The sequence below is a fragment of the Lepisma saccharinum genome, chromosome 2, assembly GCF_977018435.1.
Source record: "Lepisma saccharinum chromosome 2, izLepSacc3.1, whole genome shotgun sequence".
Classification (NCBI taxonomy): Eukaryota; Metazoa; Arthropoda; class Insecta; order Zygentoma; family Lepismatidae; genus Lepisma; species Lepisma saccharinum.
In genome coordinates, this window is record NC_139230.1 from 111,202,329 (window position 1) to 111,226,253 (window position 23,925).

The following is a 23,925-nucleotide window of genomic DNA, read 5'->3' on the forward strand; positions in this document are numbered from 1 at the left end:
CAAATGTACTGATTCTGAGAGGTGCTATCAAGCAATTGCCGGTAGAACAAATAAATACATTAATAGATAATTGTTTACCATTGATATTCCTGGCCTTTTTTTCAAATTTATCAATATTCTGAACTGACATTGGATATTCTAAGCCCTCCATTGCTTCATCAAAATCATGTTCATGTTGTTTATAATAAGTTATTCTCTCAGGATTCCTTGAAACTGGATACAAAGCAGCTAAAATACACCACAAAAAGCATTTCTCATCATTATTTTTTATGTTAACCACGGCTGTTTTGTTTTTGATATTGGCAGGTAATGGCAGATATGTAGATCCTTGTAATGGGCTGAATTCAGAAATATTAATATATAACTTGTGTGGAGATCCGCATAGGCTCCATCCTGATTCTTTTGCAGCAAATTCAGAGTGTTTAATAATCAATTGATCTATCAAACTGCTTATTATTTTGTCTGAATTTGTATTTGAATATACAGGTACAGTTTCTGTTATGTGGGGCTGTGTAAATTTTGTGCCATTTGATTTCTTATATTGTGTAAACAATTTGAGGGACAGCTTATAAGAGCCATTTTGTGCATTTAGAATTGCCTGCACATCAGGATTTAAACTGTTCAAAAAATTCTTAATACCACATCTTGGCTCTGATACAAACCGGTAATCCCTTAATTGGCCAGCAAAACTGCTATGGATGGGTTCATAGCGTGGCTGCTTTGCCGGTCCAGCATTAACAGGTGTTTCATGCTTCCTTTTCAGACCAGATGTAGATGGTTGTGGGGGCAATGTTGATGACTGTGCAGAACAAGTACCTTTATGTTTATATGTGAAGTATTCCATGCTATATTTTCTATGGCATTTAGGGCATATTTTTGTGGGAGTTCTATATTTATCTGGATTACAATTCTTTTGATGCTTAGCCCAATTGGGGCTGGATATATTCTTTTTGCATTGATTACAATGTTTTTGATTTGGCATTTTTTATTGTTGGTTTATTATATATATTACTTGGGGTCCAAATCAAAACTCTATACTTAATAAAAATATCAGTTGGGTTCAGCAGTGTGCTTTGTGTGTGTGTGTGTGTGTGTGTGTGTGTGTGTGTGTGTGTGTGTGTGTGTGTGTGGGTGTGTAGGTGTGTGTGTGTGTGTGTGTGTGTGTGTGTCATTTTGCCTTAGTTTTAAGTGTAGCCAAAAAAAATATCAAGGGGGGCATATTTTTGACAAGTTTATGGACAACAAACTGAGAGATGTAGCTTTTACACACATGGGCAAATCTGTCTGAGGGGAGTTCTTCATTTCTACACTAGAATTCAAGATTCTTGGGATTTTGACAGAATAACACATTATAAACAATAAAATCATATGGGTACTTGACATAATTTTAAGTGTGGGCAAATCGGGGCATATGAACTCTTCTTTTGTACACTAGGATTCAAAATCCTTGGGGATTAAGAGCATATCACACTTGAAGAATTGGGGAATAAGAGCATCTTGCCATAATTTTAAGTGTAGGCAAATCGGGCTGTTTAATCAAATGACCTCTTCTTTTCTACACCTATAAGTGGTCCCAAAAGTATCACCAATCATACTACTTGTGTGGTTGTGTGTGTGTGTGGGTGTGTGTGTGTGTGTGTGTGGGTGTGTGTGGGTGTGTGTGTGTGTGTGTGTGTGTGGGTGTGTGTGGGTGTGGGTGGGTGTGGGTGGGTGTGGGTGTGTTAATACGTTTGGCCTAGTTTTAAGTGTAGCCAAAAACAATATCAAGAGGGGCATATTTTTGACAAGTTTATGGACAACAATCTCACAGATGTAGATTTTGTAAGTGTAGGCAAATCAATCTGAGGTGGGTCATACTTTCCCGGGAAATTCCCGAGGGCATTTTTACAAAAATCTTGGATTAGACAGAGTACCACACTTGAGCAAAAAGCTCATATGGGCATGTTGAGCTAGTTTTAAGTGTAGCCAAATCTGCCTGAGGGGGGTTCATACTTTATCGAAATGGTTATAGCATCAATTACACTACTGACGCACATAAGGGCGGCTTCCGTGGGGGAAGTGGTTAGCATATTGCGACCGGGTTCGAACCTTCATCCATTTCATCATATTATTACTCATCCTCAGCTTTGCGATTAGCCAAAAGTGGCAGAAAAGCCAAGTAAAATACACAAAATTAATAAATTTCTCAAAACAATACTCATGATAGTAAAACCTTCCTCAAATTGAGAGCAACCACTATCACCTTGTAATCAAGGGGGGTCACAGATTTGATCCGCGGCTTAAATACATTTATTTCCTTGAATACTTCTTGGACAGGAAGCCTGTTCTTCTTTCCCTCGGGCAGGCGCGGTTCGTGGATTGTTTTCCTGGGGTTTCACCGATGTAATATGAAACCAGTGGCGTACCCAGGATTTTCGAAAATGGGGAGGGTTACGTATCTATTTTTTTCTAGCCAGACATCACTTTTACATATTTTCCTGCCTCTCACGTTCTTTTATAGAAATGCAAGGACAAAGGGTGAGGTTATGATCCCCACCTTCCCCCCTTAGGTACGCCATTCTATGAAACATATTCAGTTTCCGCAAATAGGACTTCCTCCGCCATGCAAGTGGGATGGGGGCTTGTCCAGAATGTTTTTATCTGTGAGTATAAAGTTTTATAGTAGTAGGGATATACGAATAAATTAAGCGCTGAAACCACAATAAATTGTGCCTTTATGAAAATGTTTGGGGTTGCATGGGAAAAGAATGAGAAACTGTTATGAAGGTGTTGGGGATGAGTTTATGAATCAGTGGCCTAAATTATTTCCTACAGCCCAAATTATAATTAATAACAAATCAATTGTAAGCTATATCTACAATTTGAAAAACGACCCGCCAGAAGTGGTCTTACTGTTCTTAAAGAAGTATCATTAGGGGCATGCATATTTCGTTTTTGACAAAAAAACAAAATTTGAAAAGAAAAAAAAAACATTGTAGTGTTAATTTTTCATGTTTTTGAAAGGTGCGAGATGCATTTTGTGACCATGTTTTGTCACGAAATAATGCGAAATGAACTGCAAAAAGCGAAATTAACTCTTAAACACGAAATTCAGGGTTTATTCACCGACGCGACACCTTATGAGGTCTCAATTATCCTGAGAGTTATGCAATTTCCGGAAAATTTATTAATTCTGCTGTTAATAATGGAGAAGCAAAAATGGACTCCTTTACACAGAAATAAACTTAATACTCTGATAACTACTTAAATGTGCTATTAAAAGTGAAATATTAATTCTGTGGAATAAGTGTAGTTTTTAAATCAAATTTAGGATTATATTCACAATTTTAAAACCAAAATGTCTTTTTATATACCACTTTTCATCCAATTTTTCACCGCTATAACACCGATATTTCATTTTATTTACCGCTTTTGAACGCGAAATTGACTCCGTTTTTGTACCGAAATTTTGCTTTTTTATTTAACAAAAATATGTGCCTCTAAGTAACATACATGACACGTCCACATTAGAAATTGAACCTGGAGCCCCTTGATTGAAACGCGACAGCCTTCTTCAAATTTGGGGTGAGTCGACAAGCACACACGTTATCTTTAATTCAACGCACGGGGTTGTTTGTTTACTTTAATATATCAATTTCTTAGCAGTCATTTCTTACCTGTGCAGACAATAACACCTGCACTCCATCAAATGACGTTACCTAAGCACAGTCCAGTTCACTTGGAGCAACTTTTCATATTTTTTAGCGATTATCCAAGCACTTCAAAAACTAAATAAAACAGACACTCTCATCTTTCTCCCCCCCCCCCATTTTCATAATCCTCTTGCTCTTTCACTTTCTGTCACGTGACAGGGTCGTGGCTTCTAATCGCACCATTCTGTTACTTTCGCGTACCTGAAGTGTTTCCACCTTTAAGGGAAAATGTCTGAATGCATTCACGAATTATTTTGCTTTTATTTTAATTCATCTTCTGTAATTCCAGCTTTCATTCATTGCTACTCATCCTTCTCTGTCACAAGCTTGCAGTTATTGTAAGATATTTGGCACACAATAATGCAAAGATAAAATTGAATATGTCACGTATCTGCTTCAAACTTGAAGGCCACAAGGCAACACTCCAAGGGAAAAAGCAGCTCTTTGGCCGCGAGGACGGTACGTTCTGCGAAAGCACGAACTCCGCATGTCCGTTTTCCAGAGAAGATTGGATCGGCAGTATCCGTTTCCATGTATTTTGCCTTATTCCCACCTCCAGCTTCTGCCTGCCGCCTTGTTCTTTGACCATGGCAGGGGTTGTCCTGCGGGGGTTTAACTGATGAACTGCACCAGCGCGGCTCGCTCGCGGTTTCTCTTTCTCAGCAAAAGAATTCATCGTGTTGCGCACTCAAAGACATAACTTATTACGTAGAATTGTTTGCGAAAAGATAAAGATATTGTTTATTGTCCATTCCTGAATTGAATACCGTACATTCCTGGGGGTTCACTGCTCCTGTGCGCTATAGGGCCAACCGCGCCTGCCCTCGGGGTAAATTTCGCGTATGATCACATATTCATAAAATGTTTCTTCTCACCACTCTTTCACTTTCAGATGATTTTTTTCCTCGATAGATAGAACAGTCAAATTGATCAAACTGAATTGACCTGGTGCTCAGATGTGATTTAATCCTCTTAAGAGCAGAGAAACCTCTTTCAATCGTCGATACAAAAATATAATTCACTCACTCAATACACTACACACATAACCTGCCTTTCAAAAATTCTGCTCACAAAGGAAACAGAAATAAATCTTTTTGAACATCGTGATTTACACCTGGCCTTTGTCACATTTCATAGTATTAGCCGCAGTTTTAAACCATCCCCTGTCAGCCAACATCTCCCAGCAAATTCAAAACAAAAATTTACCTTCACCATCGAAACCCATGTACCCTGGTGTATTGAAGATGTTAATGACCTCATTCTCTACTCATCTGCAAGTGTTCATAATTGGAACAGCAATGTTTTTGGCTCGGATTGGCGTGAAGAAGACTGGCCCAGTTCAACACCCTACCCCTGGTAGAGAAGCAATAGATGATCCTCCACTGACAATAAAGTCAATTCAATTTAATTGAAAGGAACTACAGTTGTGTATATTTTGTGTGCGTGTGTGTGTGATATGTATGTACGTATCTATGTATGCATTATATTACACTTATAGGTCTGCAACACTCTTCTATAAATTATAGATCAACAATGATAATTTGAGTAATGTATTTTTGAAAAGAAACACTGTAACTAAAATACGATTACTGTCGCACAGCAATATTTACTTTATTTGCCTTGTGTCTCACAATTAGGACACATCTTTTGTGGAAAAAGTGTAAATATTCCAAATTTATTTTTCTACATAAGTGCAATAAATTTCAATGATGAGACGCATTTTAAAAATACTTAGATTTAATTGAATTTTACCTTCACATGTTTTAAGATATGTATTATATACATAGCCTGCTGGACATTGTGATACCACATCTCTTTCCTGACATGTAAATCCACCAGGGATATTTACACAAAATTGGTTGTTTTGGTGACAGGTGTGTAGATTTTCAATGCATTCGTTTATATCTGAAACAATACACATTAAAATTGATATTAGTGATTGGATGTAATTGTATGATATAAATGTCATTAAACTAATTATTTACGAGCTATTCTCTATTGACTGTGTAAAGTAAGTATAATTATAAATCAAGCTTCTTAGTAACATAAAAGTTTAGTAATGGTTATGTGGTTAGTAATCCACATTGAAAATTGGTGTTTTCGATGAGTTTTCACGGGCTTGGGTTTGCATCATTTTACTGTAAGCAACTAGGTGCAATGTTGTAGTTTGTTCATTAGTTAGTATGTCTGCTTTTCCGAACCTTAGATGTATCAATGGGAGCCAATTCCAACAGCTAAGATTATTTTTCCATTATCAATGCTCAATTCAAGAGAAAAGTGCATTGTAGTGTTCATTGATTTTCGTGTCTATTAAGGCCGGCCTCCGTGGCGGAGTGGTTTCTACACTGCGAAACGATGCCAGAGGTCGCGGGTTCGTATCCCGGTCTGGGCGTGGGTGTTGTTTGTAAGTGCCCCTTCATCAATTTCATCGTATAATTCGTATATTCGCCATTATCCAAAAGTGGCACTAAAGCGAAATAAAATAAACCAAGTCAATCAATCAACCAATGAATTCTGGTGACAGAATTTCCTATAGATCGATCACAAGGAAAAAAACCTTGGGAGGACAAGTACCCGCGCAGCTTTCCCTTCTTCCCTCCACCTCGGGCCAAAGGAAGCATGGTCAACTCTCCCCCTCCGCTACTCGCGGGGGTATGGTGCAGAGGACTCGCGGGTCTGCGCAGGTTGTTTTGCTCGTGGTTCCACTATAGTTACAATTTCAGAAAAAAAGCTGCTAACACAAGTTCTGTAGTGAAGAATTAGTTACATTTCATTTTGGGGAAAAAATATGTCACACGAGATATGTTGTAATTTTTCTACAATACTCAACATATGAGGGGTTCAGAGTACAAGTGACGTAAGTCCACTTTTCATGGAAATGGAATTACATATAGAACTTAGAACTCTGAAGTATCAACATTTTAATTCTAGAAGTAAGTACCTCATAAGTTTCATAGTCTTGCTCATGGAGGCACTACTATGTTTGTGCTTCAACAACTTTCTCCTATGTTCAGAGCACAAAGTCAGTATGTCCATCGTTACCTATCACAGGTAACACGGATAGAATGTGAAGAAATCACGACGAAGGGGCAGCATCCATTCCCGCCGATACTTGCATATATTCTAACTAACTAACTAGCCTTCCTAAACCCGAAGATTCATGGCTGCAGCAACACAGGCCTTCCATCTGTCCCTATCTTGAGCAAGATCTATATACTCTTTACCATCACTACCGATTTCCCTTAGGTCCATCTCAACATTGTCCCTCCATCTTCGTCTTGGCCTTCCTACAGATCTCTTACCATCAGGTTTCCCAACAAGAATCCTGTGAACTCCTCTATCCTCTCCCATTCGTGCCACATGGCCTACCCACCTAAGTCTTCTTGATTTAATTATTCTAATAATATCTGGACATGAATACAAATTTTGTAGTTCTAAATTATGTAACCTTCTCCACTCACCTGTCTCCTCATCCCTTTTAGGTCCAAAGATGTTCCTAAGGATCTTATTTTCAAATACTCTCAATTTATGTTCCTCTTTCAATGTAAGGCACCAAGTTTCACACCCATATAATACTACAGGCAAAATTACTGTTTTGTATATTTTAACTTTTAGTTTCTTAGATATTAAACGAGACGACAAAAGTTTATGAAGAGAGAAGTAACATGCATTTCCTGAATTAAGCATACTTTTTATTTCCTCTTTAATATAATTTTCATTTGTTAATATTACTCCTAAGTACATATTTGAATTTGGAAACTGGTTCAAACGAGTTGTTATCAATAATTAGATTTTGAATATTATCTAACACTTGGTTCCGGCCTGTAAGCATATATTTAGTTTTCTCTTTGTTAACTTCCAAACCTATCTCTTTAGCAGTTTTGAAAAATATTTTAGCATTATTCTTAATTGTATTTATATCATCCCCTAATAAATCTACATCATCTGCATATGCTAACAACTGAGTCACACCATTTAATTTTAGTCCTTCTTTAGTTTCTCTTACCTACTTAACAGCATATTCTAAGGCAAAATTAAAGACCAATGGAGATAATGCATCTTCTTGTTTTAACCCATCATGAATTGTAAATTTGTCAGACACATTAATACCCACACGAATTATACTTTCTGTTTCACTGGTGCAAGCTTCTTAGGTATTCCAAACTCGACTTGCATATATTTCCCTATCCTAATGAAAATGTGTATCCATAACATGTATATCCTTGTATGTTATATTATCTTCTGTAATAAATAAGGATAGACGTCTAATATTCAAATTTCTCCTATTCATATGTAACGAGTCACGTCGGAAACAAGATCCGAGAAATGTAGCTTCTAAGGATGAACACCAGAGGGCAGCACAGGAGGTTGGAGAGGTTCGAGCAGCGGCAGTTGAGTATACCAATAACAGATGGCAGCACCGCTAGATGAAGAAAATCAACATAAATTAGGGTTCTAGAGCCACGAGAGGGGGCGAAACAACCGGCACACCACAAGGAAAATTAGGCAGGATTGCAAGGAATAAAAGGAAACCGTCCGAGACCACCCTAGGGACCGCCAGGACGATCCAGAAGACGAAGTGAGTCACCCATGAGTGAAACTTCAAGCTACCCAGCATATAGCCGCTGACCAACAGAAGGAAATTGAACCACTCTCAATAGTTACAAAAGAAAGTTACCTCCGTAATATCTTCATCTAATCACAGAATCACGACGAGCATACAGGGACTACCTCCAGACCAGAAATCCTGAATCCCTTAACTTACACCGTCAATGGCTGCGTACAGTTCAATACTATATAAAAGCTTATAAACAACGTCGATGGATTGAAACGTGCAACCAATTGACTGATGAAAGCCATCCCACCAAGTATTGGAAACATTTCAAGGTGCTCACTGGACAATCCAGTAGTACTCCTTATCCGATAACAATTAAGGACGCCGCTCTAAACACCGAAACTGAGAAAGCTCATGCCTTCGCAAATGTCTTGCAAAACACCTTCACTCCAACACCACAACTAGCTCCAAATTTCCGCCTCCAGGCCAAAATTGACAGAATCAACAATCCCAATAACAGGAAACTTTTGAGCTCTCGTAGATCATCTGCAGGCCCTGTATTCTGCTCGACACCTCTCACAATGAGTAGGGTTAGTACCACAACACCATACGCAAGATACACAAGATACACTTTCTGAAGGCCGCAGTTCTGTTTTGCTTTCGACACTTTCGGGCGCGCTCGGGTGAAATACATGCCTATAGCCAGGCGCCACTGAACGGTACACACCCATTGTTCCCGGACACTTCAACCAGCGGAGCTCAACAAAAATACGTCCATCCTTAACGACTTTCACTCACAATCTAATACCTGATACCAGATACCAACTACCCACATATCCTCTCACTACATAACCCCTTCACAAATAAGTCTTACCTTTACCTCCGAGTGGACGACACCCACAAAATAAGAGTAATAAAATGCAGAGAAAAGAATCATCATCATAGCAGCAGAACTCTACCCACGAGGGAGGAGGTAGCATTAAATGGCGCCCAACGCGAAGGCTACAAAAGGCCAGAAAAAACTTGGTACGACATCAAGAGCTTCTTGGAAGAAATACAGCCTTCAATAACTTCCACTCTTAATCTGGAGTTTGCAAACCGTTCTATTTGACTTGTAAGGTCAAACTCACACATGGCAACATCGTTCAAATGCATGGGCTCTTCATTTGGGCTGACCCTTTTCGAAGTTACCCAAATGTCATCCTCACTTCCACGTAGTACACTCTGGACTACAATGTTGCAGGCCAACGAGTCTCTGGCTTGTAGACCTAAGGCCATTATGATCATCTGTGCATGTTGTCCTTTTTTTGTCCTTCTCTGTGCTGAGTGCCTCTTTACGGCCTCAGCTTTTAATTAGGTAAGGATATTTTAGTCCTCAGAGACATGTGTTGATTTTAGTTGAGATAATGGGCTGGGCCCCGTATAATGTGGCGGGTTCAAAGTAGCCTAAGTGCTGACGCACCCACAATTTTAATTTCATTCAATCTATAAATATTCATTTGTGCGATGCAAGCCAGCATCTTGACATCTACAACCACTCTACTGAGGAAGCATTAGGAGTTTGAGACACAAGGTTCAAGCTGGAAGCTGTGTGGTGGCCCGCATGGATTTCGTCTGAATCTTAGCAGATTTGCATCCTTTTCTGCATAGAGTAATGCTCCCCTGCCGCCAGATATTTAACGCAAGAAAGCGGTATTGAATATTCAAGACACCGACAACAAATGCTTTCTTTGGTGCGTCTTTGCCGCGTTGCACCCGGTACAAAACATTCCCGAGCGAGTTTCTTTAATAACAGAATTATGAGCCCGCGCTGAAACAAGCAATAACAAGCATCTAATACCCTGTTGCAAAATCCGATATTGCAAAATTAGGGAACCGCCCCCGGGACCAAGAAGGCAAGTCTTTGGCTATCATGTGTATGCCTGTACAGCTCAGAAGCACGAAGTACATCATATGCTGTCAGGGTAAGCGCTGTTGATGATAAGGAGGCTCAGGAAATCAACTTCTGTTTATTGAGGAAGCGGACAAATTCCATTATTGACTCATACGCTCTCATACGAGGTTCTCCGAAGTTTTTTATTACCAGTTTTATTACCACCCACGTCCCCGTGACCTTCGTACAGCTCTCGAGAAGCTTGTCAATCACATGGTACTGCGGTGCTAACAAGCCTATACCTATGCTCCTGCCTGAACTGAACACGGTCGAGCAATTAAGAATACACAGTGCCATGATGGAACTTCTGGCAATCATCATCGGGGATATTGAGGTCTGTTTCAAACCCCTATCCATCTGTGAACCAAATCCCGAGCTTTCATCCACCACGCCCTACCAGCTGCATGAAGCCTCAAGTTTCGCGTATGTGGTTGTATGGTGCGATCCTGGGATTATGAGCAACGTTTATTTATATCGATGACCGATGCAGGTAAGCACTGCATGAAAAAAATGGTCGGGGAGGCCGGGGAAATAGGCAGCACGTTGTTGATACAAAATCACATGCTTCCGTTCCAGCGCCGAGCAGCAGCGCCGTAATACAGCTGGCACCTGCCCAATATTCAACACAAGCTTTAGTGAACGATTAAGAATGGCACCACCATGACCATTATAATGGGCGCTACTTCGGCCCCTTGTGCACAACTGCAAACTCAAGATACGAGACAGGTGATATGTGCCCATATTCTTCCACAATGACAGCACCTTGGCTATGACACAAAGCATATCGATGTGCTGGCCGTGAATGAGGAGCGCTACATTAGCCTGAGCAAATGGGTGCCAATATCAAGGAAATCACATGATGCCCTTTAGATGCGTTTCCTGGTCTCCTACAGGTTCCTGCCGGAAGTCTAATTGACCTCGCGAGCAAGTTGAGAGATGACTAGCTGACAATCACAAGGGCTTGGTTTCCGAATTTGGATTTGAGCTTATCAGGCGGAAGGGCGTGTATTCTTACGAACATGTCACTGACGCCAGCAAATTTCATATTAAATCGCTTGCTCCCCAGCCGACGTTTTACAGACAGTTCAGAAGTACAGGCATCTCAGACGAGGATTACCAGCACGCACAATTGATGTGGTGTGCATTTGGGTGTAGAACGATGATGCTTACCTGAAGGTGGATGTAACGCTTCTTGCCGATATCTTTCAGGCTTTTCGCAAAGTGACTATGAGCATTTACCAGTTAGATCTCGCTTATTTCTACAGCCTGCCGGGTTTGGCGTGGTCATCCATGTTACACCAAACAAAAATCCAACTGATACTCCTTTCAGATGTCGACATTCTGCTGTTCATCGAGAGGGTTGTCCGAGGTTGAATGGTGCAGTGCCCCAAGCGATATGCCAAAGCGAACAATAAGCACATGACGGAAAATATGGTCCAAACCGACCGTGAAGCTGCATATTCCACTTGGATGTGAGCAATCTATATGGTTACTCTATGATGCAGAAGCCTCCATACGGTGGATTCGAATAGGTTAATCGAGCCACAATAAACATCGATAACTATAATGATAGCGAATATGGCTCCTTTCCTAAGGTGGAACTGGAATTCCCACAGTAATTGCACCCCGTATTTAACGATCTGTCGCCTGAACCTGAATATGAATGTCCGCCTCACTCGGATCCAAGCTTCTTATGATAGTGGAACCCAAGGAAAAGTATGTTATATATTACAGGAATCTATGGTTTTTGATGGAGCAAGGGATTGAGTTATGCGGTGTGCGTCGGGTCGTGAGGTTAAAACATTTGGAGTGGTTGAAGCCCTGTATAGAGACCGACACGCGGCATCGGACAGGGACATCCTCCGATTTGGATAAGAACTTCAACAAGCTGATGAACAATAACGTGTATAGTAAGACGATGGAGAATCTTGTTTCCGACGCCAAGAGATGCTGAAAGCTACGTAGTAGAGAGGCCGACAGTGAGTAGTTGGTTTGGTCTATTTGGAGATCATGATGGTTCTCTTCAACAAACCGATCTATGTCGAGGCTTCATACACAATATGTAAACATCAGACTCTGTGCTTGATTATTTCGACACATCGACCTATCCGCAGTCAAACCGGCACAATATCCCAGCTTGCAAGAAATGGTGCCAGGCAAATTGAAAGATGAGAAGAACTGTGATATCATTCTTTCCTGGAATGTGGGCCAAAATATATATGCTGTTCTAGCTGAGGATGGCATCACCGAAAAAGCCAAGGGTGTGGGGTAGGATTCCAGGATTCTTTCGAATGCCTTACTGCATGGTCGCCAATATTCCATCCAAAACGGCGAATCCAAAGCGATGGTCACTTGCTGACTACCAACAAAGTAAGGAAATTTGTCTTGGCGTGATCAATGAGAGAGGTGAGCTTGGATACTTTGCAGGTGTTACCGTCACCGATATATTGTATATAAAATAGCAATTTAGGATCAAAAACGAGACTGCTTTGGCAGCCACCAAAAAAGAAATTGCGAGCATCCAAACTTTGATCGAGCTCCACCAAAACCAAGCATCTGCTCTGACTATCACTCGCGAGGCACTTAGCTTTGTGCAGCAACAGACCAGTTCTCTTGGAAATCTAAACATTGAGATCAATGTCTCTCACTTCCACTCTGTTGCCGATGAAATACAGCGCAACCTCGAAACCTTGCAGAAATCTACACCCACACAAGATGACATGGCTTAATTGCAAGTTGTGCTGACTGTCATATCCGAAGAGGTAGACGTTACTGCCAATGGCGAAGCGTGATGTAGTCATCGCAAGACTTGCCAAACGTCATGTTAAATCTTTCAACCAGAGAAAGGGGGCAATATTTCTCCAAGGTAAACACCACGGTCATGCGATATGTTATGCGATTTATATTATATTACCTGAGTCATAATAATATCTCACGGTGCTGTAAGGGCATGTTTACACTCTCTCAAAATATGGAAAATTCTGAGACTGTTTACCACATATTTCCGTCCGATGAGAAGTTCCGAAAATTGGGGAAGAAAATCCTATCGAGAAAAGAAAATTTCAGGTTGCTAACATTTTTTTAATAATATTATAAACGTGATTTAAAATCCAAATTACTAGGAATTTCACGCAGAAAGAAGAGACGGAAGAAAGGCGTAATTCCTACATTGATAATAAATAATGACATGTGAAGTAGGGATGGTCAAATCCGGATTTTTTTCTACGGAGTAAATGATCGTAAAGTTAGCAAGACAAGACTCTGATAATAAATTCTACTTGAAAAATAGAAAAAAAAATGTTAAACCTCTCTCTCCGAAATTCGGGCAGTAAAATTTGCGAATCGAAATTTTAAATTTTCCGGAATCCTGATATTTTTGGCCATCTCTAGTGTGAAGGTAAGATGTGTTAGGAAAATGGTCCTGCTGAGTATGTCTATCACCTCTAGATCGAAAGAATCTTGATCAGTCTTGTCATTTGTAAACATAGTAAACAAGCCGGCCTCCGTGGCGGAGTGGTTAGAACAGCGTGCTACGACGTCAAGTGTCTCGGGTTCGAATCCCGGCCTGAGCATGGGTGTTTGTGAGTGTCCCTTCATCAATTTAATTATATCACAACTCATTCTCATCTTCGCAATTAGCCAAAAGTGGCACAAAAGCGAAGTAAAATAAATCAAATCACAAAATTACCACAAAACAACAGGAAGTACTTCGTGTTTTGTAAAGCAAGAACGCATTCTCCGAAATCGATATTTGAACCGCAGGATTCAAGAATATTAAAAGGAGAAATACTATGAGGGAAATATAATGGATCCAGAACTGCTCTTTGTCAGTTCTTTCCAACACTAACCGTGGGTAAATTTAAGCTTTTGCTTACTTATATGTTTTTATATGCACGTTTACTTTCATGTATTCTGTGGAAGTTGTGGAGCGTTGCATGCTATACAGTACTGGGAATAGCAGACACTCGGAGAAGTTCCATCATGATTACGTCACAGAAACCCTGCCGTGGTTGTAAAGATAGGGGCTTAAAAAAGGTCTCTTATGACCAGACCGAAGGACATTGGATTCGCACATTTTCTGCGATGACCTGGGCCGCCTGACACCACTGCATTTAACAGGAAACGTAGCGGGATGGTTGGGCACGGGAGGTAGAACTGGGCTCTCCTTTCGATGCGCTAAACCTAGCGAATATCTTTCGTATTTCTATCTGTTTCATCGTGTCAAGTAACTAATTTCGCGCAAATAAGCGAATATTATGACTTTTTTCATATCTTCTCTAAAATATTTAAAATGCAATATTTTTATTGTTTCCCTTTGTCATAACCGCATCTCCCGATGACCGGACGCTCGCCTCTGGTTACTGCTTCTGATATCGATATCATTCGAAACACCTTGACTACACTCAGGACCACTGTGACTGCTATTCCTACCTCGAAGAAGCTCAATGCAATCAAAATCAGCGTGGTTCGAATATTTAAGCAACTCAAATATGAAGATATTGGAGCAATTCGAAATGACATAGGTACTCTCCGAGACTTGGAAGAATATCTACCAAAGGGAAATTTGAAGATGATAAATGTATGTATCCTTCGAATGACTTTAAAAATGCTCACTATTTACCCCATTGTGACTTGTAGTATTGTCTGAGTTTCTCATTTCAAAAAGCTATTTTGCACAAATATCTTTCTACAGGAAATTATAAATTTATAAATATATGAAGTAGCTATGGAAAACTGCACACATGATAGCATAGGCGAGAAAATTTAACATACCAAGACAGGTTTGCTGTTCCTCCTCAAACCTGTAACCTGGTGGACATTCCTCAACTGGAGCTCGTATACAAGTAAATGAACCAATCGTATTCTGACAAGCATTTCTCTCACTACAATTATCTAGTTTCAATAGGCACTCGTCAATATCTGTAAAACAAACATATTTACATAATTTTAGTATCTCCAATTAGGGCCATTTTATAAACGTAATCACCATGTACAACATATTTTTTATTTATTTATTAAGTGTATTAGGAACATGGGCTAAAATTATATTTCTTGAGACAGCAGGTAAAGAACACTACCTCAGCTGAAGTCTTCCTTGAACTTTGCCAGTCTTGTGATTGAACACAATTACTGAAGTGACAAGTAGTATGGCTACAAATTGACCAATAACCAGAAACAACAAGCTGGGTTTTTTAATGAAATTTGTAATGGAAATTATATTTAAAAAAGGCTCTAGATCGTAGTCAAAGCGAGTTCAACAAAGGCAGAAAAGGTTGCATTGTTGGTGAAAAAGGAAAGGTAAAGACACATGGTGTGATCAAATTGCAGGAGAGCTCAGTTTTTAAGGGGAAAACGAACGAAAAAGGCTCGAAAACGCTCGGTCCCCGAAACCCGAGTTCAGAGTCCGCCAATTGACATGCAGTAAAAATTTCGAATAACTCGCTCGAAAATGAACGTATAAAGGAGGGACCTTAACACATCACAAACACGTGCAAACAGGACACCAGCTATCTGGATACTGAAGCACTGACGCGTCCAGTGCCAAAGTCAGCGTAATGATGTGGGTCCGAATGCCGGCAGACACGCTCACACCGCCCGGGAAGCTGGCCGCCTCTCCGCGGCCAAATTCACCGTGAAACTCACTGTATTAATGGAATTGGGGTTATTCATGAGTAAACAGAGTAATCAACTTTGCTGCAGGCCTTAAAATTAAGATTTAACATGTGCTACCAAGTGCGCTCACATATTTTTTTCCTCAGATGAGGCAGAGTAAGATTTCACATCTTACCTTTCAGCAACAGAAACTTATATTTTGCCACTTATTGTTGTTGTTACTCTTATTTTTACAAATCAAAAAATTTGATTGAAAATACTTTTGGAGTACTGTGTAGAATTTGAGATTTTCACCACGTCGGAATTTTTTAAAAATTTTTCCGTCCTAAAAATTTCCTGATCTTGTCGTTTTTTGGCAATTTTTTTCCAGTCCCGAACGTTGGGATTATAAAAAAACCATTCCCAATCCCGTCCCGACCATAAATTTTCCGTCCTGCTCACCCTTAGTGACGGTAGTCAACATGATTCTAGAGTGAGTGACATGGCTAGAAAAAAAACTGTTGAAACATTGACAACGACTACTTAACCGTGTCTGATGACAGTAGTTCAGGAGTTAGAGGAATACGTTGTTAAGATTTTCTTTTTTCAATATTTGGTGGGCAATATGAATAGCCGGTTTGAAGACTTAGTTTTGTGCGAAAGTATGTGCGCGGCCCAATATTTTTTTCCGCATCTACAAAAAAAGAAAAAAAAAGATCCCGAACGCGTATTTACAAACCCTAAAGTTCTGCAGAACCAGAGGTATATAACGCTCTCTTACTGGCTGTGCGCACCGGAAGTGTTTACGTTCCTTGTCCATCATTCCTTGTTTCACTGTTTACAGGAAAAGTATGGAAAGATCAGACTCGTGGTTATTTAGGAACAAAATTTGTAATCAAATTGTCGAAATTATGCTAAGAAATATATATTTGAATGGAAAAAAACTTATTTTTTAAAATATTTTTGAAGTAATAAAAATCAATCAATATGAGGCCACCGAAAATAATAATTTTGATACCTCTAAAAGTGCTTGTAAAATAATTATATGAAGTGATTACTGCGTTATAGGAGAAATTTCATATCTTCGAATTCCGTTTCTGTATAATCAACCATGGACGTGATATAGAAAATATACAATATGGGAAGGTGCATAAGTTGTTACAATGTTTGCACTGATGTGACTTTAAATAACTTCATTAACTTCAAGAGTTCTGATTTTCTTTCTTTCAAACCATTAATTTAAAAAATGTGCTAGAAAATTAAATTTAGATTGAAGGGATTTCTTATCTTGTTGGGATGGATCTCTGAAATCTATACTGTCAGTTTCAACCCTGCCATCTAGCGTTACCTTGAAGGAACACTGCATTAACTTCCGGAATGACAGCCAATCAGAAGCCACATATCGCTGGAGCTTCTGCAGCACTATAGGGTTTGTAGATACGGTACCCCCTTCAAAAATTTGGGAGGTACAATGTACTCCTGTATCCCTCCTCCTCTCTGTTACTGCGCTCCTATTTATCTTCATTAATTTCATCAGGTTTAGCTTCTTTTTCAATGGCTACTATTTTTTAGGGGAGGAATTAGATACAATCCTATATACAAGTGTAAGGCTCGTATACATTAGAGCTAGAACTGCTGGTCTAGGCAAGCGTATGAAACATTTCTTTCCTATATTTCATTGTACCTGAATCATGTCATTTTTTATGTGGGGCTTATTTCTTTTGTACACATTTAATCAAGAAATAAATAGCTTATTATCCCAAGTAACCAAAAGTGCTTGGCCCAACGTTGGGCAAACCGTACTGAAAATGGTTGGCAAAACGTAAGAACATACCGTTGGTCAAAGGTAATTTTGGCCCTGGTTCCAACATTGACCCAACGCGTTGTTTTTACGTTGAGCCCACGTACTAAAAACTAAAGTATAGATAGCTTTGTGTTCTGATATATGTATAAAATTTATTGTGAGGGCAAATATAAAATATAGTACAAATTATTTGGGTGAAAAAGAAATACGCAGTACTTTCTCATTCATATGGTATCATTGTTTTCAAGGTGACTTCAAGAAACTTTCTAGAGTTTACTTAGTTTTCCACTTTTCATGGAATTTAGTCTGCACATAACATTGTTTAACCACCTTCACAAATCACAATAATACATGTAAGAATGTTCTTTTTGTACTACAGCTAAAGATACAAACAATAAGCAATTCCTAACACATCTTTCATCCAAGGCGGCTGACAAAGAACTGGTGAGTGACTGCAAGTTAAAAATATATATATATATATATATTTCCAGTGTGTGCTGTGACTGAAATATTCGAAAAGAAACACTGTTACACGTCACTTATTTTACACTCTTGAATTTACGGCATACTCTTGAAAGTTGTTCTTAAAACGATTTTGACTCACTCTTCCATGGTTGGGCAAACCTTGGAAACAACCGTTGGCCAAACGTAAGACCAATTGAGGACTAAAAGTGGTAAACGTTGTAAGTGCCAAAAGCGAAAGTGTTGCGAAATCGCATCATTCCGCACATCAGCCCGTAAGAACGTGCACTAGTGATCTTTTTACACGCCCTTTGAACTACTTAGAGGGCTACCAGCCACATTTCACGTTTACCACATTATAAATCATGGCACATTTCACAGTTTAACGTGGAAAACGGTGTTTGAATTATTGTGGCACTTACAGCGTTTACCAATTTTAATCTTCAATTTCAATTTGCCAAACAACGTAAATCCACTCTTTCCCACGTAAAAACTGCAGTTGGCCCAATGGTTGTAGTTACTTGGGATATTCTTCAATTGAACGTCTGGGATATAATTTCAAGAACTGAGTTTTCCCAATATTCCTGGTGAAGAATATACTATTTTTTGTATGATAGTTATTCAATTTAATTTAATTCGATAGAAGCGTTTTCTTTAGTTTCTTCTGTAATGAATGCCAGTTATCTCAAAGAGTGACGTAAAAATATTACCGGTCGAGCCAAGGCAGGTAGGTTACTCTCTGGAGGTAAAACAACCCATTACATCTTCTTCTTGATAAATGGAAATTATTGGCTAATAACACCCCCAATAAAATGTAAGGGAGTTGGGCTAGATACAATTAGTCATGATGGAAACAGGTTAGGTCTAGGGAGAACCGTGTGTTCCAATCGCCGTCCGCATATTGAATTCAACTTAAAATTTTTGAATGGGAAGGGAGTGATGTAATACATAAAATCAGGCTAGAATTTAACGAGAAATGCAATGGTGAAAGTTTTTTTCAGCTTATCTTTAATCAGGGAAAGTTATGACTGTATGTTTGTAACAAATGTCACATTTTCCATGTGCAAGAAAACAGTGCCAGAACGGGCCCATGACACTCTGTGTAGTTCATGCAGGGAAGGCTAATTTGAGTAGTAGGCATGCCTATAATATACAAGATAGGCTGTACCCAGCTTAACTGCTTTACATGGTGCTTCCTACTAGGACGAATAGACTTTCTGCAATGTTCACTTCCAGACAGGGATTGAAACATATCATAAAAACAGTGTTAAGTTGATGTCAAACACAGATTTTACTTTCATAACAACATTTTATGGCTCAAAAGATATTACAGCATTATTGTATATTATTGTTACTTCAGTACTGATATTTATATCTAACCTTTCTCTCGAATGGACTGTAGATTTCACTGGGCACCACTGTAGTAACTATAAAATATACGATCTCAGAATATGTCTGACAGGTGGCCCTTTTTTATGGGGTTAAATGGAATGCAAACTACTTTGATTTCAACTTTGAACGAAAATATTTATGTTATTTCACGCTCCTGCTCAACCATGTTACATCTACAGTCAAAGAATAAACTTGAGCTGGGGAATTATCATTCAGTGCATGTAATGTAACATTGTGAGGTGTGGTATGTGTTCCAAATTGTACATGAAATTTGGTTATTGTACATTGGTTTTCTACAATCGTTGGTTAATTTCGAAAATTGGGATGAATGGTGATTAATGAATTGGATGAGGAAGTAGTCAAAAACACACATGACAGAACACAAAATACAAGGGCCACACTACAGAAGATCACACTGTTCAGGTACCAGAGTCACAGCTACCGTGAGACTGCAATTTCCAGAATACAATACATGAATGAGATAATGACATTTGAGTTCCCCTATACCTCTCCATAATCGATACCAAATACGTTCTCAAATCTTAATTTTATGATAACTAAAACATAACTCGTTACAACACACATACTATCACGATTTTTTAGTCATGAAAAAAGAATCGGTCTCAATATATAAATTAATTTGCTTACCATCGCACACTTGTGATTGAAAGTTGAACTGGTATCCTAGAGGACATCTTCCAGCTTCAATATCATTTCCTGTGGGCTGAACCGCATGTGGTACAATTCCTTCAAATAACATTAAAATAAATTGAGTAAGTATTGCAAACCATATTAAATGCAAATTTAAATTATAAAGTTACATGATGAAATTCAGACGCAATTGATGAGGACAGCAAAATTCAATTAAATTTGTGACAGAATACAATTGCATGGTAATTGAGGTTTGAAATCATAAAATCAAGTGTGCATGAGTCTCACTGTGTGTGTGTCTGTGCACATAAAAGAGAATTACAGTGAGAAATAAATGGATAGATTAACTCATTTCTTACATGAAGAATGTACTTTTCTGCATGCGAGAGTTGTCCTAGAAGTTGTAGTTCTGTTAATGAAGTAATTGTCCTAGGTTTGCAATATTTAGGTGATAATGTACTAAGTGCTACTACATGCCCAGAAACAATTTGTAAATTTATTATTAATTTATTTCCTTCAAGCCTTAGAAATGGACTACCCAAGCTGATAATTTTTCCAATTTGTGCCGATACCCATATGAGTTCTTAGGCGCTCTATTGGCACCAATTGGTTGAATTGAATTGAATTGTAATGAATTGGTGTTCAATTTGAACCTATTTTACTGTTTTCAGTAGGGGTGTGCCGAACAGATTTTTTGGGGGGACGGAACGAGATCGGAACGGGATTTTTTCTTTTTTTAAATCCCGTTGTTCGGAACGGGAAATGCTACAAATCTCCCTACAAATTCTCGAATTCCACACGCCATTTTCACCTTAAGTTAATGTTTCTGCATTTCTGGAATAAAAACTATTAATTCCCGATAAGTTTCAGATTCTTACAATGCAGAGAACATCGAGAATTAACAACTCTTAAAAATGTCAATTTACCAAATATTCGGGATTCGGGATCATTTCCCGAAGTCGGTATTGGGACGATAAATTTTCTGGATCACGCACACCCCTAGTTTTCAGTACATTGCTACATGAAAATACTACTATTAACAGTAATGAAAAAATCTTCTCCTCTGCTATTATCTCATATCGCCTTCTGTTCTCACATCTTGACTCCATCCACTCTTCTCCACTCCCCTTATCTCTCTCCTGTCTTTGCCCGACCCAGTGGCCGAGTGGTTAGCACATCGCGCTGCGACGCCAAGGGTCCCGGGTTCGAATCCCGGTCGGGCTTGGTTGTTTGTGAATGTCCATTCATCAATTTCATCATTTCATCACTCATCCCCATCTTCGCAAATTAGCCAAGAGGCACAAAACGCGAAGTAAAATAAACTAAATCAAATAAAAAATCAAATCAAATCAAATCTCTCCTGTCTTCAGTTTCCATTGCATTCTTCTCTTTTCCTTTTTTTTACTCTACTCTCCACTCCCCTCTTCTCGCCTCTTCCTCTCCTCTCATTATTTATTTTTCTCCTCTCTTCACTCTTTTTTGATATCTCCCTTGCATCTTCTATCCTTTCCTCTTATTACGTCTCCTCTCCTCTACTATCCTTTCTTTCTTCCCTCCTCTGCTTCCCCTCTTTCCATTTCTTCTCCTCTTCTCTATCTTCTCTTCCCTCATCTCCTTCCCTTGCTCTGCTCTCATCTCTTCTTTTCTGTAGACCGCTCAGTGATGAGAAAATAGGAAATCGATTTTCTTTAATTTTTGGAACTCTACTTCTTTCATAAAGTATTTTGTTATTTGCGATATAGTACTAAATTATTTGTAGTTTTAAACACATAATACTTTTATTACTTTCGTATACTTCACACATATATTTTGTGCATGTGGCAACAAGGAAATTGAGCCTCCCCGATGGCGCAGTGGTAGCGACGTCGCCTTGTAATCAAGGGGTCCCGGGTTCGATACTCGGTGGAGGTACAAGTGGTTCGGATCCCACTTTAAACTGTAGGTCCAGTCCCGATTAGCCTTACTGTGTATAAAGTGGACTTAAAACACCAAATCAATCAATCAATCAACAATGAAATTGAGCCTAACTCTATGCGCAACCAACGCTTTGTGTAAGTTGTGTTGCTTAGTATAAAATTTTGCTCTCCTAAGAATTTTGTTGAACGCTGTACACATCATACGTTTGTCTCCTTGCACACTCCGAGGTTTCTTTGTTTAAAACTGAACATTGCCGAGTGGGTGCTTTGTAAACAAACCATACGTCCTGTGGCGTAACAGGCACACCACTTGTCTGAGGAGTGTCAGCTGTGCTACTGTAGTCAAAATGGAACGAACAACAAAATACCAACGAAGAATACGCGGATACGCATTTCATGTATGGTAGGGGTAACGGCAATGCACGGAAACATGCACGCTTGAACCAAGAAGCTTACTCTAATCGTCGGCAGCCCGAAAGTCGCACATTCACTAGAATACATCAGCGCCTCAGGGAAAATAGGACCTTCGCACATGGTATGCGACCAGGTAGGCCTGCAAGTATTACACCTACAATCAAGTCAGTGGCGGATCGTAACCACACATTCGCAATTAGGCTATCTTGCAGCGACCCCATGTTTACGGAGACTTTTTTTTCTTCTACGATCGTGTATTTTTTACCGTTTCAGTTTGCGCTCTCACTTCTGGTACACGCTGTGTATGTATGTATGTATGTACAGCCACCGGCAAAAAATGAGACACCTAGATCCTGTCTAGCCCGCATGGCGTTATGTGTGTTGCCTAACTCTACGGCGATGAGAGAAGGTCGCTACAAAGCGTTCTTTTTACACTCAAGTGGGAAATCTAATATGCAGTGTTTCAAACGTCACGCAAAAGTCGTGAAATATACTTGCACCTGGATTTTTACGTTTCTACGTATTTGTAATACTTTTGTTTGCCAACTTCTGTCATAACCCCTAGAAATTAATTAATGAGGAAATTTAGGATAAATATTTGTCCAAAATGTCAATTTCGGGGGTGAAAAATAAATTACCATAGGATCGAAATTCGAAGTTTGTGAGGGACGTGGAGAACTCTATGGGTTTTGGAAATATCCATTTCATGAGAGAAGTAGCCGTTGTTAAAGATCCAGGAATTTTAAAGAAAATCATTTCCGGTCCCTGATACAAAATCAGCAAACATGAATTGTTCTGGACCGTAAATAAACATGTTATTTGTAAAGTATTTGAATTCGATTCAGGAACCTTTTTCCCAGATCAATTTAAATACGGTTCAGAAACCTGTTTTCTGGCTGAATTTTAATACGGTCCAGGGATCTTTTTTCAGGCTCAATTTAAATTCGGTCCAGAAAACTTTTTTCCGTTTGAATTGAAGTACGGTGCAGGAACCTTTTTTACGGATGAATTTAAAAGCGGTCAAGGAATCCATATTCTGGATCAGTTTAAATAGATTCCAATTTTCGTATTGATTGATTCGTTGAGTTGGTGTTTTAAGTCCACTTTATGCACAGTAAGGCTAATTGGGACTGGACCTAAAGTTTATAGTGGGATCCTAACCACTATGTGCCGCCACAGGGTATCGAACCCAGGAATTTCCGTATTGAAATGAAACAATACATAACTTGGACAGAATTTAAATTGTGCGAGAAAAAAGGTTCCGGTTTCAGGCTTTAAAGTTTTAAGCTCAATTTATGCAAAAGAAGTCTAATCACGACTGGACGTACAGTTTAAAGTGGGATCCGAACCACCATATGACTCCGCCGGGTATCAAACCCGGAACCCTTTGATTACAAGGCGACGACGATACCGCTGCGCCATCAGAAAGGAACAGGATTGTTAAAGGTCCGGGAATATTTCATAAATGCAATTCCCGTTCGGGAGAGAAAATCAGTTCTAGACCGTAAAGAATA

The 23,925-nt window shown here is 39.2% G+C and overlaps 1 protein-coding gene across 4 annotated transcripts in view; it reads right to left on the reverse strand.

The window, feature by feature from the left end:
- Window positions 1–23,925, reverse strand: part of LOC145984114 (uncharacterized) — a 677,559-nt gene that overhangs the window by 399,602 nt on the left and 254,032 nt on the right. For 3 of the 4 annotated variants that reach the window (XM_083117547.1, XM_083117548.1, XM_083117544.1), the window contains 3 exons: window positions 20,079–20,177; window positions 14,954–15,100; window positions 5,445–5,597 (listed from right to left, as the gene is read on the reverse strand). In XM_083117547.1, coding sequence (XP_082973673.1) covers window positions 5,445–5,597; window positions 14,954–15,100; window positions 20,079–20,177 — 399 coding nt within the window. The remainder of the gene's footprint in view (window positions 1–5,444; window positions 5,598–14,953; window positions 15,101–20,078; window positions 20,178–23,925) is intronic. The other variant, XM_083117546.1, reaches the window with a different exon arrangement.